The sequence below is a fragment of the Gymnogyps californianus genome, chromosome 27 (assembly GCF_018139145.2).
Source record: "Gymnogyps californianus isolate 813 chromosome 27, ASM1813914v2, whole genome shotgun sequence".
Taxonomy (NCBI): Eukaryota; Metazoa; Chordata; class Aves; order Accipitriformes; family Cathartidae; genus Gymnogyps; species Gymnogyps californianus.
Window position 1 is genome coordinate 2,581,611 of NC_059497.1, and position 22,156 is coordinate 2,603,766.

Here is a 22,156-nt window from a genome sequence, read left to right on the forward strand (position 1 = left end):
CACGTAACCCATTCACTGTTGCAATTCAGATACTGGGTGTGACTTATTTACCCTTACTATTTGAAGCTCCAGCCATCTGCCAAAAGGAGCCCCTGAACTAGCACCGTCCAGCACCAGCCAAAGTCAACATGGAAGCTGGGAGCGAAGCATTCGGCTTCGGCTCTTCCGCCAGCCTCGCTACAAGGAATGTTTATGTTGGTTCATTTACCAGTGACTTCAAACAACACGCCCAAATAAACTAACCAAACAGCCCAGCACAGAAATATTAGACATAGCTAGGAGGCTTCTGAGTGCCAACTATTTTATGGGCCAGTCATTCTCAGTTTTAGTGTGAATTCACGTTCAGGTTACTTCAAGACATCTCTCCATCTTCCCTTTGAAAAAAGCACTTTGAATTAGAGAAAGGAAATGTCCTCCAGTGGCATGCCAGTTTATCCAGAGATGTAAGCAGCCCAGGAACATCTATGTTTCTCAGTCTCATTAAAATGCCAAAGATGGTGGAGCATTTTGTTTGGTTTGGGGGGGGGGGGGGGGTGTGTGTGTTCTGCGTTTTTTTTTTTAAATATATATACTTAACAAAAGCCTATATCAGGCAGGGCTACGAATAATACTGTCTTAACAATATGGAGCAAGAAAATAAATGGTGTAGTAAAATCTCCATTGATACTTTCAATAAAACTTATTTAAATTTGATTTATATGCTGACAACACCTCAGATAACTTATGAAATCCAATTATGGACATCCTTGAATTATGATTTATCAATACAAGACATTTCATTTTCTTTTATTGCTCATTATGTGTATCAATCATTAATGCCACGAAGTTGTGACTGACATTTGTAAATTCTCATAGTGGTGGACCATTATTATCAAGAGACATTTCTGCCAACAGCCAGGACAGATGGATTTGTTATCACCATTTAAAATCCAACACTTTCGCAGGAACACGAGAATAACTTACAGTGGGAAGTGAGCAGTGAAAGCTTCAGACGCTCTGGTCCTATTTTCGTTTTCAAGAGAATGAATGGTAATTTCCGATTAACATGAGAGATCTGTTCTTTTACTGCTATAAAGCCATCAGCTATCTGAACAGAACAAGTAACCTTATCAAAGCAAGACACTGTACCTTAAAGTCTGACTCGCACTGAGACCATCTGGACAAAACATTCAGACAACAGCTTTAAAAAACACCAACATCTTGAAACAAATTGCCAGACAGGATTACACAAAATGATCTGTCGAACGTGTTAGAGACGGCCAGAAAATCTTTGAAAGCAGAAAGAGGGTAAGAAACATGTATCCTTTTGGGTTCCACTTACAACTTATCTTCTTACATTTCAACGTTTTCAGATATAAAGCCCAAGAGCAGGGAACGTACCGGGAATTAAAGGGAGCCTGCGGTCCTACAGTGTCTTAAGAGACATTAAAGGATCAGGTCACCATTTACCATAAAGAATTGGTGCCCACTCCTCTGGAGTCATGGCCATGTAGAAGCAATTCTGGACCTGCCAGCCCATCTTCATCAGCTGCTTTTCTAAATTACACCAGCAACCTCCCAACACTAATGTCATGCCACTGTTTCTTCCCACCAACCAGAAAGAAGAAATACTCAGACTCCGGGTATTCTTGCTCATTTCTACCTCGATTTCCCCTGACAGCAATCAGCAATGGCTCCAGCTACCAAATAAAAACCCAAATCTTAGACTTGATTACCCAGGGTAGTTTTTATCCTTTATCTGCCAAAGCAGATGCACTGATACAGACAAACCACTGAATGTAGTTCATTTCACATTTGCCTTTCCCATTAATGAGCCCATACGTCATTTGCCAAAGGACATACAGATAAAGTCAGCTGAACTTTCCACTACTCCCCCTGACAGCTTAATCACTGTCTCAAATTCGGAGCAAGCCATGACAACTTTGCATTTGTTTCCACATTTCATTTTTATGTCACTCCAACATCTGCAGAGGATGCTGTAATTAAAAAGAAATAAAATTACATTTAAAAAAACCTGGACGCAATCAGCTTATTTGCCTGAAGAAAATGGATTACATAGCAAGTGAGCAACTACGGATGCTCTTCAGCAAGAGCAAGTAGTCAGTCAGCAAACTTTAAAGTCCTGAATTACACACACTACTGCAATTCCAAAAAATAAAGTTTGTGAAAAGCAAAGTAGACACTCTGTCTTGTTCTTAAGTATTTCACTGTTTTAACAACCCTGGGCTTTTTTGTTTGATAAATTCGAGCAGTTTGTTGGTAAGTTACTTTTAGGGCAAAGTCAGGATTGAGCTTAGGGGAAGGCAAAAGGACACCATGCAGAAGAAAACCAAAAGAGAAAAAGGATAAATCGAAGTGTATTTTTGCTGTTAAATGTCCAGCATCATTTCAAAAGGAAAAAAGACACTAAGAAATGCAGTGAAGGGAAAGTAATGACACTGCAGTATCATTGTAAAGGAAGCAAGAACACAAATGTAAAGTGCTGTGCGTACCAACACGGCAACAGCCCATTTCACTGCAGGACAAATGCCTACGCCTTGCCCTGTCCCACATTTACGGAGTACAGCAACTAAGACTCCCGTCCCTAACCTTGCATTCTCCCTTGTTTTTCCTCCGGCATCTGCAGACAGGGCAGAGTAAAAAGAACTGTAAGAAAATCCCCTGCATTTAACAGCACTCGGTTCAGCACAGCTACTGACGTTACATTTGGCTGTCCCACAGCATGGCTGGAAGTTTACTCTGTGTTGGACTGGGAATACCATCAAACTAATGAGATAAGCATAAGGTATCAATCGTTGCAGCATTCCTACTTACAAGCAACCTACACTGCAAGCCAGAAGTGCAAAAACTCCTCAAGAACAGGATGTCCAGCTTTTAATCTCCTTCTAAAGTATAGCTAAGAAACCATTGCATGGGAAGGAAGTCAAGCCAATCAATGTGAAGACAGCCTGATACATTCCGGCTTTCCACCTCAGCCCAACTTGAAAAACTTCATTTTTAGCCACTGTGACACCCAGCAGCACTCCTGTGCATCCTCGTAGAGGATGTACAGAAGGACTGGACTGAAACGAACAGCTCCACATTTGAAGCTTGCATCAGCAACATACTCAGCAATGCAAATTACCTTCCTCAAATTCAAGAGCCTGCAGAGGAAGAAGTCAATGTGCCTGGTGACAGCAGCTGCTTCCCCTACAGCTGAGACCGACAGCCGCCGCTGGAAGCAGAAGCATGCAGCAGCTTTCTTACAGAAAGCCCCGCACTTAAAAATGAAGTTGTAAGAGAAACTACTTCTCCCCTCTATACTTTGTAGGGAGGATTTTAGACGACCATCCTCCAAGAGGAGAGTTTCAAAGCAAATCCCCATCACTGCAGGTCACTCTAAACAATGTTATGGTTTAGCCCCATCTCTTCTCTGCTCAGTATTTCTTCTTGCAGTTCAGTTCAAAAACTGTATTTCAGCACAATTGAAGGGCTGTTAGGGCAAGACTGCCTGATGGATACACTCTCCCCATCACCATATGCTTCACCCTAAGTGTTGATTCTTGCTGCAGCACACGCAACTATCTAAATTTTAAGTTTAATATTAGTTTGTACTTTCCTTGATTTCACAATATACTCAAAATAGAATGAACAGAAAATTCTTTCCTCAAGAGGTTTCAGTTCCCTCTTTTTGAAAACTGCGTCAACGACTTATGACAAGACTGTTCCTTGTCTGACATGTTCAGATCTCCAAAAGCAGACACTTACCAACTATTCTTTGGGGCTCAACTTAGTATTTTTGACAGTGAAAGATCCATTATCATTATGCATACAAAACTGCAGACCAAACCAGAAGAAAACAGGATACCATGCTGATGGAAAACCAGACCAAGATTTCACTCTGTAAACAAGTCAGGTAGAGAGCTATTAAAGTTATATTCAAATAATAAAATTATATTCAGTTCTGTGGGACAGTTGGGATTGTTTCTTAGGTGCCAGATATGTCATTTCAGCAGACCCAAAACGTCCAGAGGGCTTGCACTAGGAGAAGTTCAACTCTATAGCATTATACATGAAAACTGCCTTTATCTAACTGTGAAACTGGCAATTTGTCTTTTAGGACTTCCTACTAATGCCAGAGAGAGTGATGCTCAATTTGTGTAGCTGCTCCTTTTTTCCTCTAAAGCTTGGGAGGGTAAAGGGAAAAAGGCACCGGGAAACCAGACTTGAAAAAGGCACTTCATACAGCATATTGTGAAAAATACGATGCAGTTGTCCATCTACAGCTTCAAATAAGATTTTATTTCACAATATAAATATCTAAGCACTCTCTCTCTTTCCCTGACCCACGCAGTTGTCAGAAATTACGTGCCCTTGAAACTGAGGCTCTCTCTTACATGGACACATCTGTGGATGGATGCATCTATGGCGATGCATAACTTGAGTAGCCTGTGCCAGAGATTACAAACAAACAGCCTACTTTCTTGCAAAGAAGTTACACCTGCTCAGTCAAAAAAACCCCTGTTCCTTAAAAATTAAGGCTTTGGTACTGCTAAACAGAGTGATGGATTGAGTCAGCAAAGTGCCAAGAAATCCTGTTCATTTCTGACATTAGCCAAGGTCAAGATGAACTCCACTCAGCTACATCAGCTTCCCCCGGAACCCTGGGAGTTTCTGGCTTTTGAGTAATACACAGATCATCACCTTTCTTTTGCATGCATGAACCTCCTTTTGAAAACAGAAACATTAACAAAAAGGTATCGAGACAGCCATATTTTGAACTTAGAGTTGACTCATCTTTGTGAAAACTGTCACCTCCCAAGCACTCAATGAGGAAAACGTATACAGCCTGTTACATAGTTTTAAACCTTATCCCATGCAAGCAGAATTTGTAAGTCTGCTTTGAAAGCAGCCACTTAGCAGCCATTTTCCTTCATAACCTCCACTGTCCCCAGCAAAGAAAAATAGCAAGAGGTCTCCAATGAGGAGCGTAAGAGAAGGAGAACCTGAAATACCTCTGGCTCTCCGAATTAAAAACATCGCTCACACACAATGGCCAAAACGTGATGCAGCATCTACGGCTTTTCATTCCGGCTATTGTCATCTAATAATAGACTTGCAGAGCCCCTACAACCCAGCGCTGGCCGTATTGTGTGCTCTCACTATCCACCTCCCCATTGGAGAGCTATTTAAAGTATAAAACAAGCAAGTTTCTCTTTCAATGTCAGCTCTGTATGGGAAGTCAGAGCTAACTCAGTCTTTTGAGATTGCTGGATTTTAAAAACTCTACCCACTAACTAAGCAGTGCAGAGCGGATCTCGTGTTTAAAAACAATAGTAGAGGAAATAACTCGCTAAGAGAAACGCACCAGCGCAGAGCTGCACACGACAACACGTGTATCCGTAAGCCAGCGCCTTCCCAACAGGAGCCGGCTGCTACTGCATCCAGGCCACTGCCATTTTCAACCTGGTTCAGGTTTTAAAGAGTATCCATGATAGATAGAGGCATGGAGAACGACAGAAGAAGACTGCGCAGTGAATTGTCCTCATACGGTAAAAATACTGCAATTACAACCACTGCCTCCTAGTATACCTGCAATAAGCCAGCAATTCAGTAATTTTCTATTGAATTACCTGAAAAGGTTTGTAAAAGTACTAAGATCCCACTATGCTCTCTGATCCAGCATCATTCCTATACCGATAAAGATGACAGGCACTAAATACATCAGGCAAAATCATACGGCAAGTCAGTCACAGAAGTTGAAATCAGAAGCCATGGCCTGCGCCTCTGCTTTCCAAGAACAAGACAATACTAGCTAACCTCCATCATTTGTAAGGAAGTCAAAATATATCAAAACCAGTAGGCACACACTGGGAATGAATGCCATTGCCCAGGGATACTGCACACATCTCAGCACAACTTCGTAACTATTTATGAAGTGATATCCCATTCACAAAATAAAGCAATGTACTCGGGTTATTTCTATAAACATTAATTTTTTTGATTTGTAATTGACACAGAAATATCAGCCTTTAAAAAAACATGTTACTTAAGCCCCAGGAGCCCCATCACAACCTCAGTGCTTGTAAGACATCTGCAAAAACCCAAGGCAGAATTTCTTCTTCTGTCTGCAGCCGCCCAGAGCCAAAAGCTCCTCCTAGCTCCAATCTGGGTCCAGAGGAGCAGAAAAGTGATTCATCCTCCCACTCTCCATCCAGCCTCCTGCTTCTCTGCCAGAGCTGCCAGGAGGAGTCAGAGCCCACCACCTTTGGCAGCGCGGTGCAATCCATCATCGAGACAGGAGTCACTCCCAACTCTTCCAACAGTGTGAACATTTGGTGACATTTCAATTGCTACAAACAGGGAATGAATCTGAATCGGGACCTAAAAGAGATGAAGGTTGAGTCATCCACACTGACTTCTCACTCATTAAACTACATTTTACTTATTCCCAATTTGCAGCTTGCTACAGATGAACAGTATATCAAAGAAAATATAACTAAGGAACCCTTTAGCAAGCAAAGAAAAAAGCCAGGCCCCAAAAGTGAACTCACTGATATCTAGCTCTCTTCCACTTACTGTGTTCACTGGACTTCTCACTTCATCTAGTACAACCCTGCCAACAGGAGAAAATTGAAACTAACCTCTATCCAAATCAAACTGACAGCAATTAAGCCATTAACAAGTTGCTCAGCTTGATAAAAATGAGTTCAAGCCCTGGGCCTGTAGTATTCAATGGCATTTTTAAGCCTTCCTAGGGAGGAACTACCGCTTGCTGTTAAAACTCTCCCAACGCCTGAGTGGCCGGTTACAGAACTGATGTACAAAAAAGCTGCACCTAGCTGAGCAAAAGAACTAAAATTAAACCCCCCCCAAAAAAACCCACACCAGAAAGTTAATAGTAGGTGTATAAACATATTAACTTAGGCAATGAAAAAAACACAGTCTGCACTATTAGTTTATTTAGACTAACCACATTATTAACCAATTTGCCATCGGTAATGATAGACATACCCACTGTCACCACTATGCAGAGAACATCCATTTTGTACAACACGTTAGTATGAACAGTCTAACCTCAAACCAAGCTAAGGCACGTAGAAAATGAAATCGCCAAGGAGCCAGGCACTTGCTAAAATTTTAAGTCCACCCTAATTACCGGCAAGGCAAAGCCCATTTTTCTTCGCTCCTGACACACTCTTCCTCTTCCTCGAACACGTTCGATCGCTTTGTATCTTTTTCCTTTTCTATTCCAGTCCCAACTGACAAGAAAAAAAAAAAAAGCATTAACACTTTCATCCAGATTAATAGCAATTGGGAGCACTGAGAAAGCTTCCTAAAAATGCAGCTTTTGACAAGAGCGGGCCCCGCAGCAGCCTCCCTGACCCTTCTCTTGCTGGACAAAATAAACGGGTCAGAAAGCAAGAGGCAATTCCCAGCACCGTGCCTTAAAACCAAGGAGAAGGTCTCTGCAGCGCAGGGGCTCTTCTGTTTGCTCTGGCACAACCCCTCTTCACCACAAACACAAAAAAGACATCCCCTAGGACTGGGCAAGTCCACTCCAAGGAACCAGAGCACTTTATACACAAGAAAAGGACAGGGAATCAGCCTCCAAATAGTTTGCGGTGACAAGCGTTTCCTGCTTGCTCTGCCATCAAGAGAAATATTTAACGTTCACAAACTTTCTCCTATTTAAACTGAAAATCTTCACAAAGCTCTGAAGTTCAACTTCAGTGGGAACAGTGAAGGTTTGCTTCAACACTAAGTATTTCTCAAAGACACAGGGAAGTGTCAACAAAACCCTGGTACAAGAGGCAGCAAAATGAGCATGTCTTTCAATATTCTCAACTGGCCTCTCTTCTTGGCAGCTTAAAGATTTAAAAATTTTAAAATATAAATTTGACGTCTAGGACTGGCAAGCTAGTATGTTTGCCAGCACTAAAGTTCACATAAGCCTTTAACTCCTAAAAATAAGTCTTAAAGAAAACATCCATTCAAGACTCAATCCCAGTGGAGCAAAGAGAACTTTGGAAGAATCATAAAAAACTGGCACTTAAAAATAGCAAACCTGTTTATTTGTGTTAGGAAATTTCAGGGGAGTGTTTATTTCCTACTTATTACCCAAATCATTTCCCAATGGCAGAAGTCAGGGAGGAAGAAGAGAAGGGAGAAAGGAGTCAAAAGAAGGGATACCTATAGACACATTTCAGCTACCTGACAATCCAATTCAAGACTGTACAAACTTTGACTCATTCATGGAATTGTTTTTGACAGTTCTTCGCAGTAAACTCCACTGACTTTTATTTGAGCGGTGAGCTGCATTCCCCCGCTCCCTGTTTCCACTCGGACCAGCGAGCGCCTCTTGACTCGACAGCCGTCTCATTCAAAACAATGCTGGGATTTGTCATTCCGTTACCTCCAAAAAACCAAGCAAGAACAAAAAAAAGTAAAACCACTATGCAATTATCTCCTCTGTCCAAGTAACTTTTCTTAAAAAGAAGAGGCACATCCTTTCCAACCACACAGGCTGCATTGCCAGACAAAAAAAAAAAAAAAAAAAAAAGAAGAGTTCAAAGTTCTCTCAACATGTTTCAAGATCTGTAACTGAATCCCATAAATCTCACTGGAGACCTTGATTTAGGTCATTTTGAGTAATTCACTACCATTTAATCTTTTTACCTACTTTCAGTCTGCTTCAAACACAATGCCATTCCACTGTGCAAGATCTGCTGAAAGACCTAATTCAGCAATCCAAAGAACATAGACTCCTCAAAACAGATCTGAATTAACAGCACCAAATGCAGGAGGCCTCTCTCACCCAAGGGAAAAACAGCACCCACAAAGCTCTATCCCATCAGACCAGTAAAAAGGCTGATTTAGACCGGATGTTCTTTCAATGATCATAAACCACGTAAAGCTATTTGAAAGGAAAACGGATGGAAATTTAAAGAGAAAAGAAAGTAAATTGTTATTGCATGCATGTTATAAATACACATACAGTTATACCCACAGTTTTACCTAGAAATAATTTGCTTTATTTAGCTTCAAAATAGGCGAGGAACAACGTCTATAATGCTTAAAATATGCCACAGGAAGTTTCAGAATCAGAGAATTCCGCAAAAGACAACACTGGCTTTCAAGGTTCTTTTTTTTTTTTTTTTTTTTTAAATATCAAAGATGCAAGAGTTCTCAATTATAAATATTATGTATGATGTATGAATGTCCTCACTTTCACTGATAGGCAAGGGATCACTGCAAGACTGAAACCTAAGCAGAGTTAAGATGTCAAGTGAAAGAGGACTTTAGAAAGTAATGCACTAATAAAATATGAACTGTAAGAGATTTATGATACAGCTGAATAGCTCTTTAGCATATTGAAAAGAACAGGCATTTTGTTTGGGCTACTTGAAAACAAACTCACCTCTCCCAAGTAAATAAACACTTCATACATTGAAAGATAAAAAAATAAAAATAAAAGAGCTTTCCACATATCTGATAAAAACCACTCTATGTAAAAGAAATGAGAACACCTGTGCTCTAAAAAGTTAATGGTCAACAGATTTTAATATTATTGCCATAAGCTAAAAGCATGCATAGTGAGGCTTCAGGGGGATCTTTGTTTCATTTAACAAAATAAGCTTTAAGAAAGGCACACGACTAGAAGCAAAAAAAAAAAAAAAAAAAAAAAGGCAGGGAAGGAGAAGGAACCTGTTTTCCTTGTACGTCAGAGAGCCCTTAGTGCAGAGAGTTGAATTTATTCTTACTATCGCTGTCAAAGATTCAAAGTAGTTCTGTAAACACAGCGCAACCTTTCTACAACAGACAGCCCAAGCAAGGCTGGCTGGATACTGATTGCTTTCAAAAAAAAAAAAAAAAAAAAAAAATAAATCAACTTACTCTTTCCTATAGATACATGCAGCTGTCATCCTTTGCATGCACCTTTCCATGTAAGACCTCAAAGCAACCTGCTTCTTGAAAGGAGAGGCATCGATCTTTTGGAACTGATAAATGTGTTTAAATAGTCAACATATAAATAACTTCTTACAGCAAGGACAACAGCAAACCTTTGACAAGATCCAGAATCCTTAAACTAAAGGTAACAGCAAATTAGCAGCGCTTTCATCCCAACCATAGCAGCTGGCCATGCTGCTCTGGGTTTGGTAGAGGGTGGGGCATGAATGAAAACTATTTGCATGAAGCCTAATCATAAAACCACTGAAATGATGCGAGTGAGCTGGAAAAGGCAACAGAGTACGGAGAAAATTATAGCTGCTCTTTCAGCTTACAGCAAGTATTTATTATGGAACTTCACAAGTTACAGATGCTGCTTTCTGGAGAAACTTCCAGCAGCAGAAAAACGTACTCATCCACTCTGTATGTGTTGGTCTGGCGATGGCAAGCTCCTTCCCAAAATACTGACGGAGCCTTCTCTCCTCCAAGACTGTAGTACTGTAATACTCCTACCATGGGTGCTCCTTAAGCTTGAGCTAGAAATTAATCAGTAACAGTCAAGCAAATTTATAAATCACAGTTAAGAATGACCAGCTGCTAAGAGTATGTTAACCAGAAAATAACTTTAAGTTTCAGAACAAAATAAAACAAAAACCCAAAACAAAACCAAACCAAAACAAAACACTTTCTCATTTGCTGGCAACAGCTGTCACTGCTTTCAAGACATAAAAGAAAACTCTACCTATAGGGATTTTCCAGAGAGGCCAGTGCCAGAATTTGTTCCCTGGTTTTAAATCTGAAACGAACCTACTACCTGAACCTCCAGGGGCACGTTTGGGGGGGCCATTTTTAGCCAAGATTTCTGGGGAGAAAGAGTGAAAGGCGGAAATTAATGGATGCAAGGAGCCCTTCACTCAAGGGCTCAAGCTCCCTCACACAAGGAGCTATCTTCTGTCAAGTTCATTCCGAAGGGGACAGGGGAAATACTTTGATTTAAAGCCTAAGTAAAGATTAATTCCTTAAGTATGAAGGCAATGCATATGAATGTGTTTGGCATTAGACAACTGGGCTAAATAAGAGGATCTCTCTTACACTTTTGGGTAATTTATCATTAAAGGCAGAAACTAATCATATAATGGAAGTAACAACAGCATATGGATTGATAAAAGATCAAACCAACCTCAGAGAAAATACAGGCAATCTGGACAGGATAAGTGCATATGGAGAGGGAAAAGGCAATTCAGCAATCAGTAACAAGACTTCATACCACACAGGAAATAAAACCAACACTCAAGAGGTCCAAGAGTCGGCTCCAAGGGGTGCTTAGCCCAAGTTCTGAGTTTATCCAACAACCCTGGTCAGCAGTGCTGACATCTTTGTTAACGTAGTAAGTTCCCTGATAAGAAACCTTACACATTTGTTTAGCATAGACAAAACTTTGACTTGCAAACAGTTGTACTAGAGTAACCAGGAACTAATAATGTCACAGCTCTGATTAACCCAATAGAGATCAGTGTATGTAAGCCTCTCCTAGCATGTGGGTGGGTGCTGTCCAATCTCCATTTTTCCGTTTTTTTCATTTCTATAGCACAACTCATGGAAGCTCACAAGAGCCAAAAAAAGAAAAGGAAAAAAAAGAAACAGAACAAGAAGTATCCAGAGTTTTTAGACATTCAGCTCCAGGGGGAAAACGCAAGAGCGCAGTTTCATTCATAGCAAGTTAAGTTTCCATCCAAACATCATTACTGTATCCTGTGACCTTTGTAGTGTTGCATTTGTTCCTCCCTCCATACAGCGCAGAAACCCTTTCCCCCTCCCTTTTCCAGCTGCACACTTTTAAGTCGTTTACTGGCAAAGTCTTTTGTTCATATTTCAGCATCTTTCTGCAGCACTGGAGTCCGCCCCATTGAGCTGGGACACAGACGGGTACAAGCAGCCCACTATGCAGCAGAAATACTGGTGGTTTACTAATTTTTTTTTTTTTTAAAGGGTAAATGGGATGAAGCAGGCTTCCTTCTTCAACAGATGGAGAGAACACAGAAAAGTTAGGAAGAGTTACTTTCATTAAAGAGACCAAAGCAAAACCAGGCTCCTTTCCAAAACCACTTCACAGAGATATTAATTTACTAAATTACTGAATAACTGGTTATCGAACGCAGGGGAAAAACCTCCACGGGCCTGCTCAGAGCTCTGTACCTCCACAGTCCATAAAACACTTAGTACGCTATGGTTTGTCATTATCATTCATTAATATATCCACTGCACATATTATTTACATGTTTTCTGTCGTGAGCTTTCAAAGCACTTCACGTTCATCAGACAGGACTCTTCAAAACACACCTGTAAGAGACCTGCTTTATGGTCCATAGAACTGAATTTACATCTACTGATGACAAAAAAATTAAAATAAATAAATAAATCAAAGAACCCTGTCGATGGGTTTGCCAAATGCCCCGGTCAGGAAACCAACCCTTTCAGAGGGCAGGCATGTCAGCATCTTAGTAAACTTCACTCTGCCTTGCCTTTGCGCTGCATGTCCAAATTCTGCTTTATAGGCATATGATACCACTGTGGGTTTCCAACAAGGTGGAAGAGCATCAGTTTTCTAGAAAGTTTCATTTCTGTTCACTGATCAAAACTGCCTGGATGGTTATTCATAGTGCCATCAGTAGCCTTAGGAGAAGTTAACTCGTCATAGCTGTGATTTCCAAGTAAAACACTTAAGACAGCCCTCCCCAGATGAACTGGGATGGAGGAAAGAGAATTGCCGTATGCCAGTGAGCACACAACAGCTACCATCTGTCTGTGGTTGCCACAGTACTGCCCAAGTTGAAGAACTACATTTGGTAGCTGAGTGGAAGTTTCTTGGACCCAGAATCCTGTCCCTATGTAACATTTCTTCATAGTTTAATAACAAACAGTGCTAATGAAACATGTGAATAACTCCTCTTTTTTTTTTTCCTTCCCCCCTCCCCCCAAAAGCAAGAACACCACATAAAATGTGTTTTGGATACCAGATATTCTTAGCAGCAGAATAGCAAGAGCTCTGCTCCAGTGTTAACCCGCATAAAGAAAAGGATTTTGTGGAATTTCCCGTAACACCTAACTTTGCAAATTAAGTGCTAACAAGTAGGAGCATCCTCAAAGACACAAGAGTAATTTATCCCACTATATTTAAACCTCATCTAACAGGCATCTTAAATATTCCCCAAATAGAGGCATAACCATACATAACATGCCACAGCCCAGAAAGTTCCTTGAAATTGTCCATCAATTTGGTTCCCTCCTGCCCTGCATGGATCACCCCCTCCCTACTGAGAAGGGGAACGAGGGGATCAATTAATGCCTAAACTGTTTTGATTCACTGAGGCTTAGGATCTTTGGTTAGAAAACAATCGATTCATTTCTTCAGAGCGAGCAGTTTAGCAATTCTGGCAGCTACGGGTCTGTCGGGAACAAACCCCCCTTCCTCGCGGGACCACCGGAACATGCCCCTGCAGTGGGACTGGACTGCTGTCCAAAGAAACAGTCAGGGACTAATTCCCAGGCAACAACTGTCGTTATTTTAAGGAGATTCAATTTGCAAGCACTCCCCATCTATAAATTGCATAGCTCCATGGCTTACTCTCTGCATGAAAACTGTTGTCCACCAACAGCGGTACAAAAACAAACTAAAAACCCTTCCCTACTTAAAAGAAGGGAAGCCAAAAGGCTCTTCCTGGAAAGTCCTACAATAAAAAAAAAAAAAAAAAAAAAAAAACCAACCAAAAAAAAGACTTCAAAATTAGTAGGACTGACCAAATCACCCCGCCGCAGCACTTCATGACTGTAGATTAAAATCCACTCTTGGTTTAGAGCTAATCTGTTTATTTGGCTCCTTCTCAAAAGTCAAAAAGCCAGCAGCTGCTTATGTGCCACAGGATAAGGCAGCTCCCCTGGCCTAATTCAGCTGATTTCACAGAAATAAATATGAAGTAAAAGTTGTTTCTGCAGCATGCTAAAAACACTTAAGACATAAGAATTTTTGCACCACATTTAGCAACACCTTGAGATAAAATGTTGGAGAAGAAGCGCTCATTAAAGGAGAGGGGGGGACCCTATGAATGTTTTGAGAATCTGCTGCTTGTAGTTTACGCCAAAGATTTACTGCACTACTCTGTGCAGCATGCTGCAGCACACAAAAGGGTGCACACTAGATTGAACGGCACGGCCGTGCCAGGCGTTTCAGCTGAGATTTACACCCAAGCACAGCTCACATTTACATTTATACTTGCTTCCATTTCTGCTGCCTTGCTTGGTTAAAGAACAGCAAATGCTGGGCTCGTTTCTCCTGATGTGCGCATCCTCGCCACGCTGCCTGTCACTGACTCTTATCTAGGCTCACCGCAGGCTGCATACTGCCATCCTAACATCATGCCCACGCTGCTTCAGAGTGCAAGCACCACTCCCAAATAACTCTAGTTCTTGTAAACACATGATCCTTTTACATTCAGAATTGCAGAGGAAGTGATTTTTTTTTTTTAAATTCCCAGCCCCTTACTTTTTTTCCCAAGCAACGATTAACTCTCACCATATCAACTCAAAGTAAAATGACTGGGTCAGAAGCTTTAGAGTTTAACAACAGTAAATAGTTACTCTGATGGGGAAAAAAAAAAAAAAAATTTAAATGGTTCAAATCCATTTGCAGCATTTACTTGGGAAAAATACCAGCTGAGCTTCCTTGACAGTTACTCTATATCCACATGTGTTTGCTGACTTTAAACACTCACATCAAGAGTTTCACTGACCACTACCTAGAGCTTTCACAAAAAGAAGGTCCTGTTTTGTCTTTTGTAATATTGCTATTTTGGAAGAAAAGGAGAAAGAGAAAGCAGAAATTAAGAATGGTCTCTAATGATGGAATAACTGTGAAGTCAAGACCCTTTCTCCCATTTTCTCCCATACTTTTTTATCCCTCAGCAAACCAAACCATAACTCTGCATTTGCTTCCACTGCCTACAAAATGTTGACAATATTCAGAGAGCAGGACTCCCATAATGTTGTAGAAATTCTCAAAAAGAAAGCATGAAATCTGCAAAAGTCATACAAAAATGAACTAAATAAAGTCATAAGTAATGAATATCAACTGTGCATGGCATAGCAAAAGCTATTCAAAAGAACATGTGTTTAAACATACTTTCCATCTCAACAAAGGTTTAGATTTTTTACTCTTCATAAAGACAGCTGAAAAAGTTGACCAGGCAAATAAGTTCTTCCAAGTAAATTCCCAAAATGGGCAAAAATTAGTAAGAATTAAAAACAAAAAAAGGAAAGTCAAGCCTTTTAACTAACAGAAAAAGGAAAAGATACTAATGTGTACCCTTACCACGAAAGGAAATCATTTAGAGCTAAGGAAAAATGCTGTGGGGCTCCCTTAGTTGGGAGTTAGGGAAAACTGGCTATCACTAGTAAACTTTTTATAGAAACCCTACTGGAGTTACACTGGCAATTCCTTCTGCTTTTGGAAGAAACTGCAACACTTAAGTGGACTGAGCCTTTTGGTCAGCTTTGGTCTCTAGCCTTGCAATACTTGATAAATCTGCAATGGAGGGATTTTGGAGATGCAGAGTAAAGACGACAGACTCTGCACTCTTTCACCTCTTCCCATGCTCATTAATAATCCATTAGTAGGAACTGTACATAGCAGAAAAAGAAATACAAACTATTGCTGTAACATCAAACCAGTCTCCCAACAGCCCCCTCCCCCTTTCTGGCAGCAGGCTGCTTTGTTGGCCCAATCCAGCTCCAAAACTCAAGGGATTAGCACTATCAAGAACTGCAGAAAACCAGATGATTCTACAGCAATTCCATAGCTGGAGTTTGGAGCAAGTCATTGTTGCAAACAAATGGAATCACTTACATGCACAGAGTAATGATTAACTGTAAAAACCCCTTAAAAGGTAGTTTTACATTTTAAATGTAAATGGTAATCCAATACATACAAACTCAAAATCTCAAAATTCAAAACTATTCCACTCAATCACACCAGGGTGCGTGGTTGAAAAGTCTATTTACACGGTGTATTAAATAGGCGTTGCCAAAGAAATGGCCAAGCGCTCAGCCGTAATTCTCAAAAGCACACATGTATGGTGCCAGGATCTGCAAACAAAGTCATAGTGTGCAGTGACCAACTTGGTGACCTGAACAAAAGACGAACACAAAAGAGAAGTCATCATATATACGTAACGTCAACAACACTGAAAATCCCCAGGTGCACAGGTTTAGCAACAAAATAAATTACAGTGATTTCAACTCATTGATCTAAAAATCTAAAGATAGTTCTACAAATACCTTCTTTCTAGACAAGCGCTGCATGTGCCGTGTTAACAAGAAAGCTTTCAACAGTTGAGAGAAACGCCAGTTTTGTTTCAAATCACCACCAAAAGCATCACCCTTCCTTTCTAGCCCCTGAATTACAGCTGCTGACCCAGTCACAGCTACCTTTGTGATCTTTCACACAGAGAAGGTCTGTACCACTCCTAAGAGTTTACCAGGATTAAAAACTGCCGACCATCAATCAAGGTGCTCAGAAGATGTGCCATATAAATGAGATTTGTATGCGGCATTTAAGGCATTTTTAAGCAGCATTTAAGGCAAAAGATCACAATCAGATCAAATACGCTATCAGTCATTCAACCCAGAGAGGAGAAATGGACTTATCTGAAATTTATCAGCAATTTTGGGATATTAAAAAGAAAGTTTTTGATGTTATAGTAGCCTGAATCTGATGGCAGCTGGGAGGCTTGCCTGAAGTTCTTCTTATCAGGCATCTTCTCTTAGTTCAAGACACACTCAGCTAAATCACTACCCAGCCACCTCTGTGCTGGGCTCGCTCCTGCTATAAATTACCTCATCTATTTTTCACATTCCTAGCGCTTTTTGGACTGTGCTGCAAGATCTGCAAGAGATGCATTTTAACGTTTGCTAGAGACTACTCAAGGACAGAAGTGGCTTATGAACCCTCGCTGTGTAAAAAATTTCAGTATTAAATTTCTGTAGCCCAAACCATGACGCTATTTACTGAAGCTTTATACAAACTAATTAAATATAAGGCTCTCGTGGGACATGAGGAGAACGAAAAGAAGAATTAAGAGATAAATCACTGGCTTTTCTTTCCTCAGCAAATGTACACTGCAATTTAATACATTCAACCAAAAAACAGTCTGACAGTCCTTGGTCGGGCATAGATAGGCAGCATCCAAATCTCACATGGAACACACTGCACAGCATAAATTAATTATCTCTGCTTTACCACAACTTGCACAAAGGAATTGGGAGAGACAATCCAGACAAGGGGATGAGCTTGAGATATCAAAGGCTCCATATGGAGACCACAGAATCTCACTTTCCAGCTTCACAGAACTCATAATCTTTGTGAGCACATGGTACAGAAACATATCAAAGCAGCACTTCCCTCCCCTGCTGACCCCATGTCATCTTGTCAGGAGAATTCCTACTGCATGACACGCAGCCATTTCAGAGTTTCCTCAAAAAGAGAAGCACTCTCAACAACTCTGGCAAGAAGAGCCCACTAATACTGGCAACCTCTCCTCTCCTCGCCAACAGCGTGAAACATTCAAGTGCAGATAGCACAGCCATGCAACCAAACAACGCAGACTTTGCTTGCATGATCTAAAGGCAAAAGACTCAAGGTCAGTGCAGTTGTTGAGGAAAGCCACCCTGTCTGGACACCTCTGCAGGTTAATTCACTTCTGCAGAAGACAGTGAGTTTGTAATTGAACTTCCAGATACTAGTGACCATGGGATCATTGGACAATTCAGGTTGGGAGGGAGCTCAGGAGGTCATCCAGCCCCATCTCTGGTGGTCAGCTATAAGGTCAGACGAAGTAACGCAAGGCTGTGTCTAGTCTGGTTCCAGCAACCTCCCAGGATGGATGCGCTGCACCAGTACCTACAGACTGCAAGGCTTGTCCTCAACCACAGTGCACAAGTAATTAGGAAGAAACACATCACTCCCTCCATGTCTCCTGACCACTGCACAATAAGCTTGATGTGTAAGAGGTAAATAGTCTTCATCTTCAGAAATTCATTTCATCCCAACGTTGATCTCCCCTGCCATTAGCTGCATGCACAAACCATGGGAAGGGCTAACTCCAACCCAAAAGAGGCAAAGAACTGGCTGTTGGAAGATGACAACAAATACCTATAGCTCACGGCAACGGGAGAACAAAGTTTCACTCAATCAACACCCTGTCTCCCCTATACACCTTTTTACAAGAAAAATGACCAAGTTCATTCAGCAACAGAAAATAAAAAATTTGCATAAAAATGATCTATTAACCATAACCAAACTATTCTTTAAATAGTTTTTGATTAACAACTTAAGACTATTAAGTTTTTAAACAAAGATCAATCATTCTATTAGTAATAATCTAAAGTGCTTAAGTATGTGTTTGTGGATTAATGGTTTTAAATGAAGCCTCTATACACGGTTTCCAATGCACAGCCAGAATGGAGCGTAGCAAAAAAATGCAGTAAGTTTTTAAATGTCAGTTAAAAAAAAAAAAAAAAAAAAAAAAAAATCAGAGTTTTCTCATCTGAGAAGCAGATGATACCTTACAATTTATGTAGCATGCCAACACCTGATTCATCTCACTCCCACAGCGACTGCTTCATGGCATCATTTCACAACACAAGAGAAAAGATACCAAACAACTCATAATCAGAGTTAACAGCATTTCTATGCTGTTCCCACAGTTAAAGTCAGAATTTGATCAGGACACCAAAATTTTTCTGTAAGGACCATGATATCTTTAATGATTAGGCAGCACCACACTTTTGGATTTACGTGTGTCTTTAGTACCATCTCATCTTCCCACTGTGGTAGAGACCAGCACATCTCTGGAATTGGAGAGGCAAGAGGTCTTACCGCTCCTGAGAGCTTCCCTATAGAGCCAAATCACTATCCAACTCAGAACCAAGATGTAAAGCAAGTTTCATGAAATTTTAAGAGGAACAAATAACTTCCCCCCAAAGTCTCCCCCCAAACTTGATACCTAAAAGCAGAGGGACGACGATCCCCATTGTCAAAGCAGCTTGTGAAAGGTTGAAGCCAGGTGGAGAAGGGAAGCTCCCCCCCTGTACTTTGAAAGTAAGAGGATTCTTACTGTACTGTCGTGTATTTTTGAGCTGTTTGGCCCATCTACACCTCCCTCTCAAGGGAAGAGCAGGAGATGGATTAGCAGCTCCCATTAGCCGCTTCTGGGGCTGCCACTTCTGGAGTCCCCCGCGCAGGGAAAGCTGAACTGCGAGAGGGATGAATATCCCGAGACAATCTCATAGCTGCCCTCGCCACTAATTCAGGAAGGAAACCCCCTTCTCCCAGCCCCCTGTGATCCATTTACACACTTCCGGTCTTCTTAACCTCACATATTTAAGATAGGAACATTTTATAAGGCAAAAAGCAAAAAAATCTATATGCCACTAGAACAATTCACTTTTGGGACCACATGTACAAGCTAATTGACAGGTCTCTGCATAAGCACCTTAAGAGATGAACTGAGTTTTGGCAGTAATGGTCTCTGCACACAGGGAAGGCTCATTTCCATTTTACCCATCTTGTTGGTCTCTTTCCTGAAAAGGAAGGGAAAAATTTCTTTTCTTTCTTATGCATGAAAAAATTGAGAGGTGAGAAGATGCGCTTTACTATTTCTAAAGACTTGTTTCTTATTATTGCGTCCAATTCACAAATATTGTGACTACAAGCTTGTATCTATCATGCACATTTTGATGGGGTAAATAAAGAAAGAACATATAAGCCTCTAATTTTACACTGACTTCAATTCCCATTTCCAAAGACAGCTAGAAAACAGGAATAGAAACTAAACTAGTAAAAAAGAAACACGCTCTTCTCCATTTCTAACTTTAAGAACTCAAAAATTAAAAAAATTAAAAAATCAAAATAAACTCATACTCAGCTTTATATTTGCTCAGGTAAGCATTTTTAACACAAATGTCAAAACTACTTCTAGGTACAGAGTACTAGGGTCAGTGTAGGACATGCATCTTGTAGGACAACATGTTTTAATGATCTGCAACCAGTGAGCAGCCCCCCCAGTAGGAAAAATAACTAAGTACATAATTGCAAAACAGTATTTTAATTGTCAGTTTTAATCTAGGTTTCCTACTCAGATTTAAATCACATTTTTTTAAATCACATTGATTTAACTCAATCAACCCTGCCCGAAGGCCATCTTTCCTGCATGCTATGAGCATACCAAGCAAGTTTTAACCGATTAGATAAATCACTAAATCTCATAACTTCCTAACGGCGATATATCAAGGCATACACAAGTCATAATTATTTTTTTAAATAAGCGTTATCTTGAAAACTTTGCAAAAACAAGAAGCTAAGTAGACATTTCACCATCCTTTTTTTTTTTTCACCTAGGGCACATGATAGCCTGAAAGCCAGCCAACTGAATTCTGCAGAAGACTTGCATGATCATCGCAAATATACCTCTGACTCTTTATTGCCTTCCTTACAATGATGGGAATAACATTGATGCATTAGTTTTATTCATTTATATATGTATGCATATATATGCGTGCGTACACACAGACACACTGCAACCTGAAGGTGTTACACTCAAGAGCACAGTAAGAAAAACCAGGCAGTAATATTACGGACTCACCAAGAGCAAAATCCTGAATAATGGAACTTTCTAGCACAAACAGCTTTACAGGGACCCTCAGCACGGTCCCCGTTACTACCAGTGGAAACATGCTCTTCTGACACTACACAGATTTTTAAAAGATTCGCTTGATAGGAGGAGGATTAAAAAGCAATTAACTGGCTCTCATATTTCAAATGCAAAGCCATATTTCAGAACAGCAGACAGAAAAATATGGATCTCTCAGAACTCAAAGATTTGTTATATCCCATAAAAAAGCCCTTACCGTTATACCTTAAAACGGCAATACCATAGTAGGAACCTACCCCATGGGGATGAGAAAACGGATTGCAAACCCGATCCAGCATTGTATTATGAAAAAGCCCTGCAAATTCCAGGCAATCTGCAAATGATTTCCCCCTTCCCCACCCAAACATCTACTGCAAACTCCTACAATTGCAAGTCAGGACTGCAATAGCAAAAGAGATGAAAATAAAACCATTCCTACCTTTAACTTGAGTGTCATATTCAGCTATGATCTCCTTATCCTTTTTGAATTTTGCTGGCGACGTCATGTTTTCTTTTCCGAAAAGATTAACCTCAAAACAGATCCACCAGAACACAAGATATAAATGCAATTTCGCTCCTCTCAATGCGATGCCTTGATTTGCCGCTTGTCCTCCCCCCCACAAAAAGGAAAAAAAAAAAAAAAAAATCAGTCCATGGAGAGAGGGTGTGAGACGGAGCACAGCAGCAGTAAAATGCAGATGTTAAGAGATCAGTGGATGGAAGAGGCAGCAGTTTTGTCTCCCTGCACCAAAACCTTTAGCAGCAGCATCAGACTGGCGAGATCCTGCAGCCCCCAAAGGCTCTTCCTGATTGCTAACGTTAATAGCACAGCCAGGGAGTGGAAGTCCTTCCGCACAACATGTTTTGTGTGGGTTTGGTTTGCCTTTTTTTTTTTTTAAATACGCTCAGAGATGATGCAAATCAAATCCCAAACGAGAGCAGAAACGGAGGACAAGAAGCCGTTTTCTTTGGTTTGCTTGCCTGCAAATGCAAAGGAAAAAAAAAAATATATATTTAGAAAATTACAGCTTGCAGCCAGCAGTCACAAGATGCGCAGCCAAAATTTGTGACTGAAAGAAAAGCTGCCCTGACATTGCAAATTGTCCTTTAAGCAGCAGCAGCGTCAGGTTAGAAACGCAGACCGGCCAGGTAACCAAGGGAAAACGCCTACATGGCAGCCAGCCCCAAGGGGGGAGAAGGGGCTCATTCGGAAAGCGGGGTCCCCAGGGGAGCAAGGGGAGGGAGGGGAGCCAGCCTGCGCAGAGAGAAATCGCTTCTCCAAATGAGCAGCAATGCGGGGGGAAGAACAGCCAGAGCCTGGCCAAGCTGCAGCATCTTCCGCTGGAAAACGGCACCCCAGCCCTCAATTACACCAGCGGCGGGAGCCGGAGGACGAGCCCAGGAGCTCCCCGGCACACCAGACCCGTCCCCGCCGGCGCGGCTCCATCCGCAGCTTCTCCTTCGGCAGCTCCGGGGTTGGGTTT

At 41.0% G+C, this 22,156-nt stretch overlaps 1 protein-coding gene across 5 annotated transcripts in view; it reads right to left on the reverse strand.

The window, feature by feature from the left end:
• SRGAP2 (SLIT-ROBO Rho GTPase activating protein 2) overlaps positions 1-21,335 on the reverse strand; it is a 109,825-nt gene extending 88,490 nt beyond the window's left edge. For 4 of the 5 annotated variants that reach the window (XM_050911303.1, XM_050911305.1, XM_050911302.1 and 1 more), the window contains exon 1: positions 21,112-21,272. In XM_050911303.1, the coding sequence (XP_050767260.1) occupies positions 21,112-21,178 (67 nt within the window). In that variant the 5' untranslated portion in view covers positions 21,179-21,272. Of the gene's footprint in view, positions 1-21,111 lie in introns of all 5 variants that reach the window. The other variant, XM_050911306.1, reaches the window with a different exon arrangement.
• Between the last annotated feature and the right edge of the window lie 821 nt (positions 21,336-22,156).